At 38.1% G+C, this 19,619-nt stretch overlaps 1 protein-coding gene across 1 annotated transcript; it reads left to right on the plus strand.

Moving 5' to 3' along the window:
* Window positions 1-4,779: 4,779 nt before the first annotated feature.
* On the plus strand, window positions 4,780-9,047 carry RGS1 (regulator of G protein signaling 1). The gene is made up of 5 exons (XM_036919664.2): window positions 4,780-5,032; window positions 5,374-5,454; window positions 5,869-5,930; window positions 7,307-7,470; window positions 8,219-9,047. Exons 1-5 carry the CDS (start codon window positions 4,896-4,898, stop codon window positions 8,402-8,404), a joined length of 630 nt encoding a protein of 209 aa, XP_036775559.1. The 5' UTR covers window positions 4,780-4,895; the 3' UTR covers window positions 8,405-9,047.
* The last annotated feature ends 10,572 nt before the right edge of the window (window positions 9,048-19,619 follow it).

The following is a 19,619-nucleotide window of genomic DNA, read 5'->3' on the forward strand; positions in this document are numbered from 1 at the left end:
TACAAAGAAGAAACTAACAAGAAGTTAGCTAATTTGATGAAACTCACAAAACAGGTCCAGGTTATGTAAAACCACAGCCCTTTGAAATGCCACACAATTAACAATTCACAAGGATTGGATGGGCTCAAAGCCTTTCATTTAATGAAAAAAAAAAAAGATAGCAAATCATGCCTATTTGCAAAGGACAGAGCAGGCACAGGAAACAGTGAAACACACAGACCACTTGTACCCAGAATAACAGTAGAACCATGATTAAGAGAGGCCACTATCTACTGACCTAAGGGTACTTTCTTAAGTAGGAAGAGTATGACCTACTTTGAGAGTATGACATTTATTATGAAATAAATATCCAGTATGTCTGACACCTACATTTGGTTAAACAAAATGTAAACAAACACAAAAGCAAAGCATTAGAAAGCCACGAAGAAACTGCAGTTAATATAGCCATAAGAAATAAGTGGCACAGCTTTGGAAAGAACAGAGTGTTTCAGGCAATTACGATATATTTTTTTCTAGGAAAACCATGTGATTGGTGGGGTGAAATAAAGCAAATAAGTCACTGCTGTTGACCACTTTCATGTGTAGTAAAAGCAAAGGCAGATCACTGGAAGAATGTTATTAGAAATTTTGAAATTTAATAATTTGTCAATGTTGTTCCCTACCAATTACAATATTCTTCCCTTTACGGATTGCCTCTCCATGTTAACTTTGAACATCTTTGTCCCTTGGGTGTATTTATTTTTGCATTTATGTCCTGTGGTATGCTACAGAATGTTCCAGTCCAACTGCAAATAATCTGTCAGTGTTCTTATAGTTTTTCATTTATTTGAATTTGGGAGTAAGACACTTGCTCTAGTACTTGGCAAATCTTATTTGCAAAGCATAGTCAAATAGAGCCTGACATGACCACTGTTCCTTATTATAATCATAAACCATAAGGTGACGATAAATGAAAATGAATGCAATGTGGAAGAAGTATATCAAAGATGATATTCATCAAGGATTTTTTTAGTGCTTTCAAGAATGACTTGGAAAGTGGGCCTATTACTGAAAACTTTATTGGTAAGATGAGCTCTAAGGTGAATGAGGTTTACAGAATCACATGAGCCCAGTTCACTGAAGGTTCCACATTTGATTTTCCTATAATCTCTTAAATTATAGAAAGGATGTGTTTGGTGTTGACTACAAGTAGATTAGAACAGAGTGAGAAAAAGAAACCAGATTCTTATCTTGCTCAGTTTGCATTTACTGAGATCACTGAATTTCACCACCTTGCAAATTATCTTCTTTTACTAAAACCTATCAGCTGATTTCCTCATTTAGAAAATACAAACATAAGCAAGTCTAAAACGTTTAATCATTTCACACCAACTGGACACAGAGAAAAATCCCTCCAACTTCACCGTTTTTGAAGCTTTTCAAATAAATCCTGTGAACTGTAGCTGAAATACTGCTGGTAGCCCTACCCATAAGCCTTAACCCCGGAGGTTGAAGTTGCCAAAAAGACCTGGGTAGTGAGCCTCTGCTTAATTCCCTAGCCGTTGAGTGATTATTGTTAATTCAACAGTCTGTCAGAGCACCTTGTGAAGATTTGTGTTCATTTTTCCACTATCTTTATTAGATGTAAGTGGTGTCTGCTTGCTGGAGACCAGTTTCTCTATTGCGGTCTTTTGTACTTTCCAAGGGTTGTTGATCTCCAGTGCAGAAACTGGCAGAAAATAGGTACATGTTGAGTCTGCAGTTAATGGCAACAGCACTGTTCTTCTGCCCCACACTCCCAGGACTGATCAGCTCCTTTGTATACTCCTCTCCAGTGGCTCTTCTCACTTTGATTACTTGCTTAAATATTTGTCTGCCTTACTATAATGTGAATCCCTTTGCACACAGATTCATTCATCTTTCTATTTGCAGTCCCTATGTCTGATACACTGTTAAATCAGGACATTTTATTTCAATGGGTTAAAATTTCTCTTCATGTCACTGACTCTTATGTTATAGATATATTTTTACTTTTAAGATACAATTTTGCACTCATTACTGTCCTTTTTTGTATGAACCCTAATGTCCACAGCAAAATTTCAGAAATATTATAAAGGTTCAACATCAGTATAATCAATACCAAGACTGAAAAAAGTCATTCCAGTGAAAGCACTTCTTACTGGGATCAGACGGTTGGAGTGACTGGAAGCAAAATGTAAAATCAGCTCAGCAAAGTTTTCCCCATCCAAATTGACAGCCGTAATCTTCAATGTTTTACTGAACCAATCTCACTGGCATTTCAAAATATAGCACTGGGATTTTAGGGCAGCAAACTATTCTGTATGATACTGTAATGGTGGATTCTATATTTGTCAAAACCCATAGTAGGTACAACATCATGAGTAAACTGTAATGTCAACTAAGGACTTTGGGTGATAATGTGTCATTGTAGGTTACTCATCAATTCAACAATTATACTACACAAATGTCGGGTGTTTATGGTGAGGGAGGCTGTGGGGATGGAGGGAATATGTGAGAACTCGATGTACTTTCCAGTCAATTTTGCTTGTAAACCTAAAACTTCTCTAAAAACAAAGTCTACTATTAAAAAAAAAAAAAAGATTACACTAAAACCACACAAAGTATTTCTTTTCTTAGGACTTCAACCTAGTTACTTAAGTACAATTTCACAGGGGAAGTATACAACCAGGTTATGTCTGTAAGAGCCACTGTCTCTTCTATTGGCTTTTATTAAATCCTCCACTGGGTCAACCAAAGTCATTGACACAGTGAAGTTACTATGATCATTTCTCTTTTCTTAGTGAATTTCACCAAGCGGGAGCAGCCAGTAACATTCACTAGATTAGTGATAAGGAACTTCCAGGGCCCGGGCACGGGCCCGTCAGCCCATGGCAGCTGATCACCGAATCCGCCCCGGCGCTGCGGCCCCCGGGAGGGCAGCTGCGCTGCTGTGCCAGGAAGGCTGCTCCCACAGCGAAACGTGGTACAGGAATTTCAGATGGACCCCCTCTACCAGGAACTTAATTCTCTTTTGGGGCTGGGAAGTATGCAATTGTAATTGCTTGCAGGTGCTTGAATTTGAAATTATATATTGGGGTAGCAAAGGTTGGAGATTTAAAGAACTATTGATATGCAAGGGGAATGTTTGCTCCTCTCTCAGACCAGTTTCCTAATGTGCTGTCAAGAGAACATTATTTCTGCAAATGATTTTCTCTACCTTACAAGGCTGCAGTCCCCAAAACTGTTAGGGAAACTGCCACATGTTCTCCCATCCTTTTAAAGAATGACAAATGCATATTAACATTATATAAAGGCTCTCAGATCTGCATTGATCAGTTTAAGAACCTGATGTGACTTTACATTTCCCAAACCTATGTGTGGGTCCTTTTTCTGCTGCCACTGTCATCCTTATGTCGCTTATTTACATCCAAAGAACTATTACTGCAGAAATATACTTGAAAAATTGTCAGCGCATTTAGCTAACAATAACAGTGAGCCATCAAATGATGCTTGCTGTATACAATATAAATTCATGACAGTGTGGTAAGTGAATTTTGAAATATGATAAATGTGATTCCTTCAAATATTTTTTATTCTGATGATAGAACCAAGATAGGAAAAATAATATTCTCTTCCCTTTTGTCCACTTTACCTAACACCATCAGAGGCCTTCCTAAGTAAAATTTACTTTCTTTTTGCAAGGGAAGAAACCAAAGGAGGTTTAATTGTTAATGTTTAAATTAATAATTAAAATTTTTAGTAATTAAATGATTAATAATTAAAAGTTGAATTGGACATTCTATAAATAAACCACACTATATATATATATAAACTCTATAAGAGCTTTCACTACACTACCTCTCTGCCCTGATCAGTGATTAGTCATCTTATTCCTTGGGTTTGTCTTTTTTTATTTTTAATCTTAATTAAAGCTACACTCTCTCTCTCCAGAGATACTGCCAAAGTTCGGAAGATCATCATCTAACAGGACACATTACTGACCCGTCCAAATATACTCTTATTATATCTTGAGCAGTTTTCCCTCTGATAGTGTGTGATTCTTTAGTATCAATATATTTGTATAGTACATCATATTTTTGTATTATCTATATTTTATTTATTTTTAATTTTGTTTTAATTTTGCTTTATTCTTATCCTGGTAACATACTCCCAAAAAGTCAGTTTGATATGTTAATTATATTCCCAATAAATATTAAAATCCATGGGCCCTTTAAAATCATCTTGTATGTTACCAATAGAATGTCTAACACACACCTTGGAAAGCATAACAGGGAAATTTCTTGCCATGGGATTAAGGGATGAGAGTTGGAGAGGGGAAAAATTAAGGCAATCTGTCATAACTCTCCTAATATTTGCACAAATCATCAAACAACAAATATTTGTTTATATTACTTCCTGAAGGGAAAAAAGAACTCTTTTAAATATTGTGACCCACTGAATTTTCTAGTCAAGGACTATACAAAGCATTGAGAATGTAAGTCCCTAATACTGAGTTTGTATGTGAGTGATACAACAAAAGCACCACATGAAACATTCCATTAAAATATGTAATTTTATAAAGAACCAAGCATCCCTCAGAACTGATGCTGCTAATGCTTTAGACATGTGGCATGTGTGTGCCCCTCGGCACATTTGATTTTCTTCCTTTCTTATCAAGTGACCTACTCTCATTTGGTTAAGTTTCAACCACAGAACACCACTGTACATTTTTTTTTTCAATATACACGTCATGACACATCAAGAAAGAGGGAACTTCCAGCGTCTGTGGTAACATCATTTCATAAACAGTCTCGTTTGAATAGCAGGAGCCTGTTCGCCTTCACTATATAAAGCAGCACAGACACCGACCAGCAGATATTTGCCGGGTGAGGACTATGAGGGCAGCAGCCACCTCCGTGCCCAGGTTAGATAAAATGCCAGGAATGTTCTTCTCTGATAATCCAAAGGAACTGAAAAGAACTGACCACTCGCTTCTAGAGGACAAAAGACAAAAAAGGAGGCCAAAGACTTTGTAAGTGCATTCAGTGTCTCGCTTTGTGGATTTTGACTTAAATTGTCCTTGATGGCAGGACTGAGAATGCATGCAAGAAAATACGAGCATTTAGTTTAGCTAGATCAGTTACCTGTTGTAAGTTATAAGTACATTCAGTTGTATTAAAAAAGGAATCATGATAGGGCTTTACATCCAGACTTTGGATCATAAAAATTGGTTCAATTTTAATAGAGCAAAATATTGTATCAACTATTTTTATTATTGCGTTATTCCTTAGAGAAGTGTATTTCATACTCTTTTTACAAAAGAAATGTATTCTACTGAGGAAATATGAATTTCCACTTTTGTGTCTTTTGTAGTGGAATGGATGTGAAAGCATACTTGAGATCTATGATTCCACATCTGGAATCTGGAATGAATCCTTCTAAATCCAAGGACATGTATGTATACCTATACATTGAACTATCATTACTACAGTAGCCTATGCATTAGCTCTTCTTTTAGTAAGAGATTATTACTGCCCATAATGGACTTCATTTATTTTAAGTAATAAGCCAAATAAGATTAGACCACATTAGTACCAATATAAATTAAATAAAAAATGTGTGTGCATATATTTTCTATTTTTTATACTGTTGGAGTATATGCATTTGGGTCTTTTCATATTTTATTTGGAGATATTTTTACAACTATAGTAAGTCTAAGGGAAATTTTATAGATAAATTTTAATATAATTTATAGAACTGACATCTTAGTTTGTGGAATTATGAAGATGCAGCAGCCATTCTGCCTGATTTCATTTGAGTTTACACAAAATATATTTTACTAATTTATGTGAAATTTGTCCCCTTCAGACTCTCTGCTAATGAAGTAATGCAGTGGTCTCAATCTTTGGAAAAACTTCTTGCCAACCAAAGTAAGTATAGATTAACTGCTGAACGTTTCTGGTTCAGCTCAATATGCTAATGGATTGCATGACTTCACCTCAATACACTGTTCCTGGTAGGAGAGTATGTGAAAAGGTGTATTCTAGTTTCTCTGCAATCCTTGATAGCATTAGCATATTATGCCTTATTATAGTGTAATATTGATTTGGCACTTAGTTCTGCCAGTGTCTTTGCGACGAATTTGCCAAGACAATTAGGCATTTCCATATTTCCATGTATCGTTACAGGAGCAAAATTTAAAATGATGCTAGGATTCTGAAGTGCAGTTTTTAAAAGTAAACCAAATATTTCAACAAGTGAACTGCTTTCCTGAAAGCTATCTAAAGAATACGTTTTTGTACAATTGGATGTAAGGAGTAGGTCGATTGTTTTATCATTATGCATTCATTAAGTCACTCATTCAGCCCACTTTCATATGGCCGGCATTTTAGCACCAAAGATTCAAAAACAAAGACATGGTGCCATGCCCCTTGAAGGCAGTTGAGACACATAGTATATATTGACATTTAATATGACTTGACATATGTTATAACACAGACATGATAAAAAGAATTTTTGAAGAGTATTGTAGGGAGCTCCTAATGAGAGAAGGTTAAGAATGAAATAAGCTTGCCTTTCCCTCATCTTGGGTAATTAAATCTATTGGAATTAAGACCTTGTGCAGAGACCTGGATGGGCTTGGTCTGTATCTAGAGGGTGGGCTTATCCTCTCCCCACAAAAACTCTAAGGAGCCTTGCTTGGGGATCAAGTAGCTCAATCTTGTTCATCCGTCTTCTTATCTGACTTAGTTTACAATCCAGTCAAAGAAATGAGTGGCATAGAAATGGCCCATTTAAAAGTCTCCAAAACTCTAGCAAATACAATCAGTATATTGGCATAAAGATAACATATAGGCCTTGCATCTTCTGACTATCTGCCTTGGATGGGGAAATTTCATTTTTTAATGAATGACAAGATGTCAATGCCCTTTATCAATGTTTACTTCCCTAAAATATTCTACACTCTAGCTAAGAATTGGTATTCATAAGAAAAGAGATTGTTTTGAAATCAGCAAAGCAGAATTTTAATTTAATTAGAGATGGAAGAAAAGCACAGTTCCATAGCCACCTCTAGGCAGCTATGTGACTGTGGACAGCTTGTCTGGCCCCAGATAAACTATAAATGAAGGCACCTCTAAGGTCTTCCCATCTCTACAAACTGTGACACAGCTATTTCAACAGCAGCCACCTCTTACCTGTGTATATAGAGAATGCAATGGTATTTTTCTTGAAAATTTCTTCTTCAAGTCATTCATTTATTGACTCAATTGATTTAATTATCTCATCTCTCATCCTTTCTTTTCAGCTGGTCAAGATGTCTTTGGAAATTTCCTGAAGTCTGAGTTCAGTGAGGAGAACATTGAGTTCTGGTTGGCTTGTGAAGACTATAAAAAAACAGAGTCTGATCTTTTGCAATGCAAAGCAGAGAAAATATATAAAGCATTTGTGCACTCAGATGCTGCTAAACAAGTGAGTATCGAGTTTATTATCATCAGTTTATGTACAAAGGATCTTAGATACAGAAATATTCAACATACCTAGCAAAATGAAATTTAATATTATCATGATTTCACTGCTATATATTTAGGTTTGCTCATATAGTTCAGTGCAATGGTAATCTAATTTTCTATATTTATGAATATTTGAACACAGTAGGATACAAAGATTGACTGTGCAAAACTAGGTAATATGATGGGGTGGGGTAAGGAGTACTAGTATAACTGGCCACAGTTGCATATCAAGGTGTCCTTAATGAGCTAGCTCATCTTAGGTTAGGATAAAGTATAGATCAGGGTAATACATACAGTTGCAGCTGCAAAAATATTTGCAGTTAGTAGTGCCCACCTTCCAGTTAAATATTATTGGTTCAAGCAGAAAATAGCTGCACAAGATGCCCTCTCTTCCTGGAAATCCTGAATATCAACATCATTTTTTTTTTCAATGCATGTGTCAGCTTGTATGGACACTGAAATTTTTCATATTCACCTCTTTTGCATCTCCCAACTATGCCCTGAGCCAACTTCGAGCAAAGAATTTTTTGTGGTATTTATTTTTGCTGTCTCCTCACCTGATAGCTGCTTTAGCATAGCAATTCAAGAGATGTTTGAACTGACATACATGAGAGCTTAAAGCCATTGCCATGAGGTACTTCAAAAAACACATCATAAAATGTGTAAGAAATTGGAATTTCCTGTTAACTAATTAGTATTTCTTTTAGATCAATATTGACTTTCGCACTCGAGAATCTACAGCCAAGAAGATTAAAGCGCCAACCCCCACATGTTTTGATGAAGCACAGAAAGTCATATATACTCTTATGGAAAAGGACTCCTACCCCAGATTTCTCAAATCAAATATTTACCTAAATCTTCTCAATGACCTTCAGGCTAATAGTCTAAAGTGACCAGTTCCTGGCTGGAGGGGATTCCAGATGGCGTCACGTACAGAGGGACTGTGCCGGAACGACTCCCTTCGGGGATGGTGTGGCCTTTTTGGGTGACTGGACAGGCCCAGGGGAATAACAAATGACTCAGGATGGATGAGCATGACAGTTGTCTGGGTTCAGGGTTGAAGAAACATAAGCAGGATAAAACCTGATGTGGAAGGAAGAGGATTCTGTGGTACCATTGTCAACACAGGGACCCACACACAAGAAAGCCCCCCGAACCGAGGCGACCTGGTAACTCCAGTCACACAGAAACTGTGAATAAAAGTTTTGAAACTGATTAAAACATGCTGTACGTTTCAAGAACAAGTTGACATTGATGCTACATATTATTATATAGAGACTGTTCTGAGCTGCTGAAATCTCTAGCTTGGGGGACTCTGAAAAGTATGTGTTTTAGACTCACCATTTGCTCTTACTGACACGATGTTTTTTGGTGTTTTGTTTGGTTGTTTGTGACTTGAAAGAGATGAAGAAGAGAACAGTGTATTTAACTTAAGCTATTGCTCTTAAAACTGGGAAGCCAGAATATATTTGTAAATTAAGTTATCACAGTATCAATAATAAATATGAGTTTTGTATTAAAAATATAAAGAAGCAATTTCTGTTTACATTTCCTTGACATTTTTAAAAAATGGCATTAATTCCTCAGATCAGGCAAAAATTCAAATAGGTTCTTCTACTTTCTGTCTCTTCAACATCTAAAACTATTATCCAATGTGTGTACGTATTAGACAGAATTCAATAGTTTTCTCTTTTCTATTAAAATTCATAAAAATCAAATATAATATGCCTTCATATAGTCAAACCTCAGACTGGGGAGAAACTGAAAAAGTTTTTAAAAAGGGATGGAAAAGTTATTTCAAGAAGTGATCTAATTAACAACTTATACTCTATTGTGATTTAAAGTTCATAAAACTCGGATGTATTTTCTCATTTGGTGTTCACAACGATCCCGTGAAGGCTGAGCCTCAGAAAGATGAAATCACTAGTTCCCAAATTTAGTGAACAACCAAAATCACCTAGAATGTTAAAAACCAGAACAAGATACCTATTTCAGGGCCCTATCCCAAACTGACTGAATCAGAATCTCCCAATGATATGGTATTAGAAATATATTTTTTAAAAGAAACCACAGATGATTCTGAAGATGCTCTTGATAATCCACAGCTGAAAACCAATCGTACCCAAATCTCTGATTACAATGTGTGCTCTTTCCACAATGCGACACTGCCCCCTGCTGACAAGAAGACATTTCCTAAATCACTCAAGCCTGCAGCAGTACTGAGCATCATCACCTAAGTAGGAAAATGAGACTGCTCTGATAGGGATCACTTACAGAAAGCAGAACAATAATCAAGATGATGTATATTCCAGAAATCCTGCATGGCGCATCTTCCCATGAACCTGTGTTCCATATCTCATTGAATACCCAGGCATCCACACACCAGGATGAAATCCTATGGATATTCTCAGTACAGGCTTGCCCAGTAAACAAGTAGTTATGGGGTGTTAAGAAGAAATGCGAAGAATACATACTTCCGAAAAGTGCCTGGTTTTCATTTGGGTTATCTAAAACAAAGACATGATTTACAGTCCGTAGGGCAAACATTGTTCATCTGTTTTGTCTCAGGAGTTGCACGAAATTATCTTGTGCCTAAGTAATGATCAAATATCCCATAGAATCCATTTCTGTATGTACTATTAGGTAGAATGTAACTATTCGACATCATAATTTATATCCTTTGTTAGAAAACATATATGACCTTGTGAGAAAGCCCTCCTGTCCAGAGCACTTATCTTTTTTGGAAAAACTGTTTCCCAGGCAGCTGTCCTACAACTACACCCAGGCTCACATAAAACTCTATAACTCTTTTCTGGGTTCCACTCTAGGATTTGCTTCTCATCGACAGGGGCAATATGTAGATCAGATTTTAAAAGTATTATTCTTGAGTTCCTGTGGGACAGAGTCCCAGTTGGCTCTGCTTTAAGCTTTAGTCCACGGTTTAGAAGGTCAAGAGAAGCTTATGAAGGGAGTTCAGTTTCCTAACAGCAATAATAATTGGGTGCTTCTCTCTCTTACTCATTCTCTCTCCAGCTTCTGTCAGTCCTCCCCGTGGAATCGGTCTGTGTAGTGGGCATGTCTGTCGCTGTGGCTCTAGGCTAGGCTCTCATTGCTTGTTCATTCATGCGGTTTGTTTCCCTTTCCAGCCTCTTCTCTTCCATTGGTCCTCTGAATAGCCACAGACATCACCTTCTGAAACACAGGCTCAGCCATGTCATTTCCCATGACATACAAAATAAAGTTTAAATTATGTCTCCTAGCATTTAAAACACTCCCAGTGCTACCTTGGTGCATACTTGCCCCTGCTTCTCTCTCTGGGTATCCTTCTTGCCTTGACATCATGTTGGGCTAATTGCCTTTTCTTCCGTGATCCCTGCCCTCCACCATCTTCAGGCCTTGGGTTCATCTATACTATGTATCTAAAATGCTTTTTCCCATCTCCTTCCAGTTTTCAAAGTCTAATCAATTATTCAAGCAGCAAGTAGAATAACTGCCATAAAGGCCTTCTAACATCTTACATCACAATGTAATTTTAATTTTCAATGTATAATGGAGCTGAACTGAGTCCTTAGAAACAGAAGGCACTCTGCTCCTATTTCTAGTGCTACTTTCATATTAAACAGTCCACGCTGTTCAGACTACAAGGCATGAGAAGTGCAACTGCCCAACACACACACTGGTCACAGAATGAATGCTTCTGTTCTTTGTCTTGATAAGATGCCATAAAGAGCCATCCAGTTTTTAGACAGATGGTCAAAACAAATATCTAAGATACCTCTTCATTTTAAAAAAAAAAACTGTCATTATTTGCTGCCTAGATTCAAGATATTGTAACATACTAAAAAAATAACTTCATTTACATCAGCATTCATGTGACTGTTTCATAAGACCACTCACAGAAATGTGATTTTTCTCTAATGACATCTACTACTTAAAGAAATCTGATTCAACTGTTTAATCTGAGCATCTCAGCTCACGAGTTATGCTCTGTTATGATACTAAAGCAGTAGCAGTCAACAATACAGATGATTTAAAAGTCATTCATTAAAAAATAAAATAAATTTACTTTTCTCAGACATTTTACATTATTTATGTGTATCATAGAAAGATAGTAAACTAATAAGGTAGAAATGAGGGTGATGATATTCCCCATGGTGTCTAATAAAAAGTACACATTTATCCACTTAGCTCACATGAAATGAACTAAAGTTCAAGTTTCTTTATTGTTGTGTTCAAACATAGGCTATATTATATTAGAAGGAATCTTTGATGATTTATTGTTGAAAATAAGAAATTTTGAAATATGCAAAAGAAGAAATAGAGTAAATGGTGATTGAAACCACCACAGATATAAATAATTGCTATTATACACAAAGTATGGAAGCTCCCCCACACCAGCATGAAACCCTAATTATGGAACAGAAAACACCAGCCAACAGCTGAAATACTTCCATCCTTTATGTTGAGACAAAAGTCTTAAAGCTAAAAATGTATTATCCTTATGGCAAAATGTTATGTCTTACTCCAGGCCTGACTTAAATGAAGTTTTTCCACAAATAAATCAGTGGCAAAATATAGAACCTCCTTAATGTTTCTGTACAGTCAATAATTGGCTGGTATTTACTTCTCAGCTGCTCTTGACTTGAATTTGAAAACAGGACAAAAAAGAAGAGAGAGAAGAGAAAAAGGAAAAAGAATTGGCTGAGCACCTTGTTTATATTATTGCATATCTCTTTTGTTATCTTGAATGTCCTGAACTCTCTTGCCTATAATGTTTTTACCTTTTCAAATTGAAAATTTAAGCCAAATGGGATTGTGCTATAATTTAGAGCTGTCTACATAACTTTACATTAAAACTCCCATAATTGATGGTGGATTAGGCTAGAAATTTAAATCTAATCTCAAATGAACCAAGTTTCAAAACCCATGGAGGCCACACCTTGATTTAGAATATTACACTTTAGGGACGATCGATGGTGATTGGCTTGGTGATTGAAAAAGAAGTCAAGCTCTTGGGATCAAGGAGCTGATTTGTCAAAATAAAAAGAAGCGTGTGTTATAAGCAAATTTTTTTTAATTTAGAAAACTGTGTCAGCAGCATCAGTTATACTTCAGAATTAAATGTTCACATTCTCCTCTCTATCCTATCAAACTCAAGCAGAGTCAAATGTTTGGGGTCCACCCAGATGAGTGTGTATAACTTCAAAGAGTTTAGGGAAATTCCAAATAAATACTTTTTTAAGTCAACCAGGAGAAACAGCAACTTCCCACTTCCCAAAGTGAAAAATGTAAAACTTCTAAAAAGTTCTTTAACTCCAAGTTTTCTTAGCAAAAAAAAAATAGCTATTCAAATAATAATACATTATAATAGACAAGAGATGTGTTCATCCAGGGAAAGTATTTGCTTATTTAATATGGATTTTGCTAGTTATAATACTAGCTGGCTGACTTTCTCCTTTTATTTTTTTTGAATTTGAAAACAGGACAAAAATTTTTTTCTGTATTTGAAAACAGGAAGGATAATAGAGAGGATCTTGAAGAATAAATAAAACCCAATAGAAAAGAAAGGTGAGAATACTTCATTGTAGGGAATAAATCTTTGAAAAAGTCAGGAAATCGGAAAAAATGTATTCTGTCTAGTGACAGTGATTTATTTAGTGTGGCTGGGATATAGGGGGGAAGAGAAAGTACAAGAGGGCAAAAACTAAAATGCTAGTTTAGGGTAGATTCTGGGAAGTTATAGTCCATTCCAAAGAGTGAATTTTATCCTTTATGTGATAGGTAACCACTGAAGTTCTAAGCAAAAGACATACCTGTTTTTTGAGTGTTCACTATGGGCCAGGCATTGTGCTAAAAAACTCTTTGAGATAAGACTCTTAACCTATTTTTAATCAATAAATGTAGAAACAAACCGGTGAAAAAAATGATACTAGGATATGTAACTAAGGATGAGTAGAAGACCCAAAATTTGAATCCAAGTATGTATGTTTCCAAAGACTTTTCATTATTTTATTCTTCTTTCTGAAAGTGACATGATTACTTCATGTTTTGGATTTAACGTAGAAGAAATTTTCAAAGGAGACCATCACTGAGGAAGGAAAGCTAAATAAGAAGCTAGTTTTGTAGCCCATCAGGAGGCATTAGGGCCTGAACTAGGCCAGCAACAAGGCAATAGGGAGGAGAAGACAAATAAACAATAATTGGTGAGCAGTTTGTTGTGATAGATAATTAAGAGAGAGTAATATCGGATATGTCTAGGGTGTCTGCCCTGGGCCCCCAAATTACAGCAAAGTCCTTCAATTAAATATGTGCATTAAACAACTTGGAAATAGGACATGGAAGAACTGTAGAAAGAATAAAGTATATGTTTTCAAGAGGTTCCACATGCAAAATAAATTACGTAGTGCTTTCAATTAGATAACACCTTATTCTTAATTAACCCACATGTGAAGCAGTCCACATGTTTTCCCTTCAAAGCTCACTTCATCTTGGACAAAAGCAAAACCACCATCCTTGCTGAGAACAAAAATCAAGGACCAAGAGACTCAACACATTTGCAGTAAGTAATGGCTGTTAAGGATGAGAGCACCTCTCTAAGACAAGATAAAACTGAAGCCAGGATTGAAGCCAAGAGACAGGGAAAGCAGCTGTCGAACACAAACAGGAGCCCCCAGTGGGCTCACCGACACTTCAGCACAGAGGGGTACAATGCAATCAGTGGTGGAGCAGGACCTCTGCCTCCTGGTCATTATCCTGACAGTTAGTTTATGTGACTGGTGGAATGCTCTGGTGTTCGCTTCTTGTCAACAGGCATAGAAAAGGACGGGAGACCTGAAATTAGCATCACTTTCTTGACACATTCTTCATTTCAATTATCTTTACCTTAACTCCTCAAAATAGGTGAAGTTATTGGTATCTTTTATTACTGGGTGTGGGGGGCGAACAGGAATATTGTGAGTTTCAGATATTCTCCTTTCTCCCCCAAACTCTCTGTTGCTGTTCTAGTCAAACCTAGTGAAAAATTCAGTGGTCTTGGTTTAAATAAAATCACACTTTCCATAGGTCTTGTCTTTTATACTGTCTTGAAATAGCTTGAATTAGGCTAGTTTAGGGCAGATTGTAGTCCTAGCCCAGGGCTTTCTTCTAAAATCTCTCAGTTCATTTGGTGTTTTCAAATAGCCCACTCTGAACAAGAAATAGGTAGAGTATGTTCCCATATTCATAACTGAATAAGATAGTTTCTAGAAGTATTTTTGGTGAATTTTGACCAGAATGATTATAATTCATACTGTTTATGGGATTAGTTAAAAGTGCCAAGGGGAGGGAAAGAAGCACAAATTATTTCTTGCTCAGAAGTTTTTAAAATTCCTCTTCACAAATCTGGGCTCAACTATATACTCCTAGAAAAAAGTCGAGAGTATTGCCTCCTTAATATATTCACAATTAATGACACCTGCTGTGTGTCATAGGCTATGTTTGGTGCTAGGGAAACAGAGATGAAAAAGATTTAGCTCTCAATTATTGAGAGGCTCAGAGTGCTCTTGCAAAGAAAGGAGCAAAAATAATTGCAGCAAAATAGACCAAGCATTTTACATTTAAAAGAAGTGTGGAAGAGAGACTTTTGTCTGATAGAGAACTTCCCCAGTGGTTCTCTCCAGGTCCCTGGTGCAAAGCCAGATGGAACTGGCAGCTCTTTCTCTCCTTCATGGGAGAGGTTGTGTGGTGCCAACACCTTCCTTGGGCATCGAGTCACAAAGTTAATCTCCTTTAACAAGTTCTTTTCTTTCTATTGTCACAAACTCAGTTGGATGTTATGGGCTCCCTTCCAAAGTTCCTAATAAAAAGGGAGCAGTGAGGGCAAAGTATCCCTCCTTTCCGTGGGACATCCTGCTCCTGTGGACGCTTGAGATTTATCCCAGCCTCTGCTCAGTAGACAGGAACAGAGTGCTATGAGAGGTCAAAGGAGGGAGTAGTAATTCTATCCCGGAGGAAGGCTATGGCCTTAGAGAAATGGCAATTGCACAACGAAATGTGGATTAAATTCAAAGTAACCGAAGTGACTTTTTGAACTAATATATCATTGGATTAACTGCAAGTTCTGTAACTCACATATGTAAATTCTGGTGTTATTGGGCTCCAAAAGGGCTGGCATAAATCTCTCCTACTAATTACTAATCTAACTTGGCTCACATCAATATATTTTCATTTTAGCTATTGCTATTGTCCACAAATGATAATTATTTTTCTCTGTCATTTTAGGAAGTTGTGACAGAGACTCCATACGTGCTCACCAATCTTAGACCCTTTCTCTGGGCACCAGGAAGACTTCATCTCCCAGGCCCCCTTCAGGTGAGTGACAAATACCAAACTTTCTATGGGTGTTTTTATACAGTCAATATTTGACTATATATTCACCACTCGGTAGCTCTTTTACTAGAATTTGGTATTTCACTTTGAGTAGCAATTTGATTTTTTTTTTATCTTAAATTATTACGACCACAAAACTGAGTTCTGTAAGTAAGCAGAAGGGATAGGCACCACTTCGAGGGCTGGCAATAAGACACACTGACTGTCCCTCTCTTCTCCACATGCACTGCTAGAAGCAAAGGACCTGGACATTGCAAAGCCACATGAAGGAGTTACCATACCCAGAATAGTCACGCAATCCATGCTGGCATTTGTGTTAGTAAAAACAAAGCTTCTGAGATTTGGGGATAGCTGTAAGAGAATGTAGGGAGTTTCATCCTGATGAATGCAAAGACACTGATATATATTTTAAGTTTGCTTAAAAAAATACATATATATATATATATATATATACACACATACACACACTATGTCTTTCCTTTAAAATACATACATATTTTAAGGTTCCTTAAGAAAGAAACAATTTCATCCCTAAAGATATACAGAGCCCTCCTGGAAAAAACCATGGCAAGTCTGCCGCCATGATGCAGTGCCCTTGAGTCCCCACACCAGGCAGAGGTTATCTCTCTGTGATGTCCTTCGAGATAGAGCTGCCTGGAAAAGAGGATGTAAGCTATGGATGAGTACAATATGTGAAAAGCTTATTTCAGATGCAAGTTAGAATAGAAAATGCCAAAAACAACACAAAAAAGGGAGGTGAGGGCTAAGAAACAGGAAAAGAATAAGTGATGGAAAATTTTTCAACTGATAAAACATTAAGTGAAAACAAGTTGGCTAGGCAGCATGTTCTTTCCACTCACTCATTTTCACCCAATTTAGGGCTACATATTATATTGATATAAATACTTGAAGGTTTAAACTGGCCAGTCACCAAGTAAAAGCCAGGATTCCAAGCAAACACAGTGTGGGACTCTGGAAAGTGTATCTGTGGTTAACCTGGGAGTCAGAGAGGGAATGTGAATGCAGTGCCTTCCAGGATAACTAGAGGGGGGAACCCACTGGGGCCAGTTTTCCAGAGAAACCAAAGAACTACCTATGGAATAAATCACCCTAAAAGATAAGAGTTTCAGCATGCAAAATTTTACCTGAAAACAAAGAGACAGATTTGGAGGAAACAGGCTACTTTCAGTACAGCAAGTGCCTGGCACTAACTCTGAGGGACAAGACAGAACCATAAAAGAGTGATAAACAGTAAGAGGCCAACTCCCTGGCCACTCTGTGAATCTTTGAGGAGACGCGGGAAGAGAGCATCATCAAGTGACGGTGAAGCACTTTCCCCACTGGGAGTTAAGACTGGAGCACGAACAGGACAGAGCACACTGAACTGAGAATCAGACCCTGCCAAAGCTAGAAATGAGAAGAACCAGAAGATGATGGAAGTGCTTCGGTAGATGTCACCACCACCGCTAGCAAACATGTATAGCAGGCCAGGATCTTATGTGGGCGTGGTGGTCTTGAATGGGGCACCTGACAGGGGATAATGTCCTTCTTCCCCATCCTGATTCTGATTATTTAAGAAATAGAATTAAAAGATTAAGGTGGAGACCAAGATTTACTGATACAGCCAGGTCAGAGAACAGAGCATTGAGCAAAGGTCAAATGGGCCTGCTGATATAGCCCCAGAATTAGCCCCGCTTGCTATCCAGGTGCAGCGTGGCAGACAGAGGCATGATCTCTATGCAATGGCTAGCAATGTGGGGAACAAATGACTGGATATCTGGTCTCAGTTAGGACAAATGCGAAGAGTCAGCCCTGCTCAGAGGTCTTGGCATACAACTTAGCCTAATAGAGATGAAATATCAGCTCTTTGTGAACTAGGTTCCATAAGACTACCAAGCTGTATGATCAGGTGGGCTCAGCAGCAACCCATTGAGAAATGGAAATGGTAAATCCAGGTTTGAGCATGAGTAGGGCTTGCATGTGCCCTATGGGAGCTTAGGACTCCCTTATGGTTGTGATGGAAAAGAAAAATGCCAAGTTTGTGTGGGCATAGTGTGTGTGGATGCAAGCTGAAATGGTACGCTACTGCGACACAGTTCCCCTGAGCGGTGGACTTCAAAGAGGTCAAGGAAGGCAGATTCTCCCGATGGGTAATCTACTTCATATGGAAAGAAATGTGACCTGATGGTAACACCCAGAGGACATAAATTCACCACGTTCACCAAGCAGAAGACATAAACCAAGTACACAAAATCGTGCCAGTTGGCCTCAGCTGCCTCTGTCACCAGCCAGCCCACGAAGAGGCCCATGAATGGAATGGCAGCAGAGACGGCTGTGCATGGGCCCAACAGAACGGACTCCTGAACACAGAGCTGATCTAGCTGTTGCCCTTGCTATAGTCCAATCATCAAGAAAAAAAGACCAATGCTGAGCAATGATATGATAGCCCGTCTCATAGAGGCCTACCAACCATTTCACGGCAAGTTGATTACATTGAACTCTTTCTCCCTGAAAGAAGCAGTGATTCATCTAGACTTGAATTAACACATGTCTGGGGTAGAGGTTTGCCTTTCCTGCCAGCAGGGCTGTAGCCAGTCCCACTGCAAGAGGACTTGCAGTTTTTGATCCACCAGTACAGGATCTCGTATGATATCACATCAGACCAGGGGACCTTTCTCCCCAGCAAGGGCACACGGCCATGGGATCCATGAGTCCCACCCCATGCCAGGACACTCAGACACTACCAGCCTGATGGAGCGGTGGAACGGCCTTAAAACACAGCCGAGGCACATCTTGAGGTGCACGTCCTTATCAGTGAACATTGTAAGGTGCTGGGGCTGGCTCCCCGTATGTGGGATGCATGGGTGTGCAGACCAAAGGGTCAGAGCAGGAGTGGCCCAATTTGCTGTCACTCCCAGCAAGGTTCCCAGAAGGTGAATGCTTCCATCAAGGGACACAACCAGAGTTATATTAAGTTTTAAACTAAAGGTATCTACTTCTTACTTTGGGGTCCTTGTACCAAGAGACCAGCAGGCAAAGAAAGGAATTATCATCCTGGCAGAGGCAATTAAAAGTCAGGCTGCTGTTCCAGACGAGGGATAATGGAAAATATTTTTGACACTCAGATGATCCCATAGGGCATGTCCTGGCACTTGAACAGTACATGGACAAGTGCACCGTCCAGGTGTGCGAGGGGCGTGATGAGCAGGGAACCAGCCCCTGAACAGTGAAGGTCTGGGTCACCTCACCACATAAGCCAACAATACCAGCAGGAGGGCTGGCCTAGGATGAGAGGAGTCTGCACTGAGTAACAGGAGAGAAAAGTGACAAATATATATCATTTAACCATTTTGAGAATTTTCTTCATCTTGCCTGGTATCCTGCATTTTTTAAAATATTTTTAAAGTATTCAATGTCTCTGGGTTACACTGTGTCCTTTCTGCTAAATGAATCTTTCAAGCTTCGTAAGATTAGAACGACAACTTGGTTATTTCCTGACTCACTTCCTAGGTATTTCCACTATTGTGAAATTGCTCCTTCAGGAAGGATGTTGGCTTAATAGTAATCAGCTATAAAAATAAAGAATGCAGAATTCTATTTTCAAAATATTAGACTCTAAAGTTAGACAAAGGACCCGGTGGCAGCAGGTGACTTATCAAATGGAGAAGGCTTACTTGACTTCCCGGGAGAAGGAAGAGCAGAAAAAGAAGAAAAGGAACAGCAGGGGGACTGCTCGTTCTG

This window comes from Manis pentadactyla, chromosome 19, assembly GCF_030020395.1.
Source record: "Manis pentadactyla isolate mManPen7 chromosome 19, mManPen7.hap1, whole genome shotgun sequence".
Taxonomy (NCBI): Eukaryota; Metazoa; Chordata; class Mammalia; order Pholidota; family Manidae; genus Manis; species Manis pentadactyla.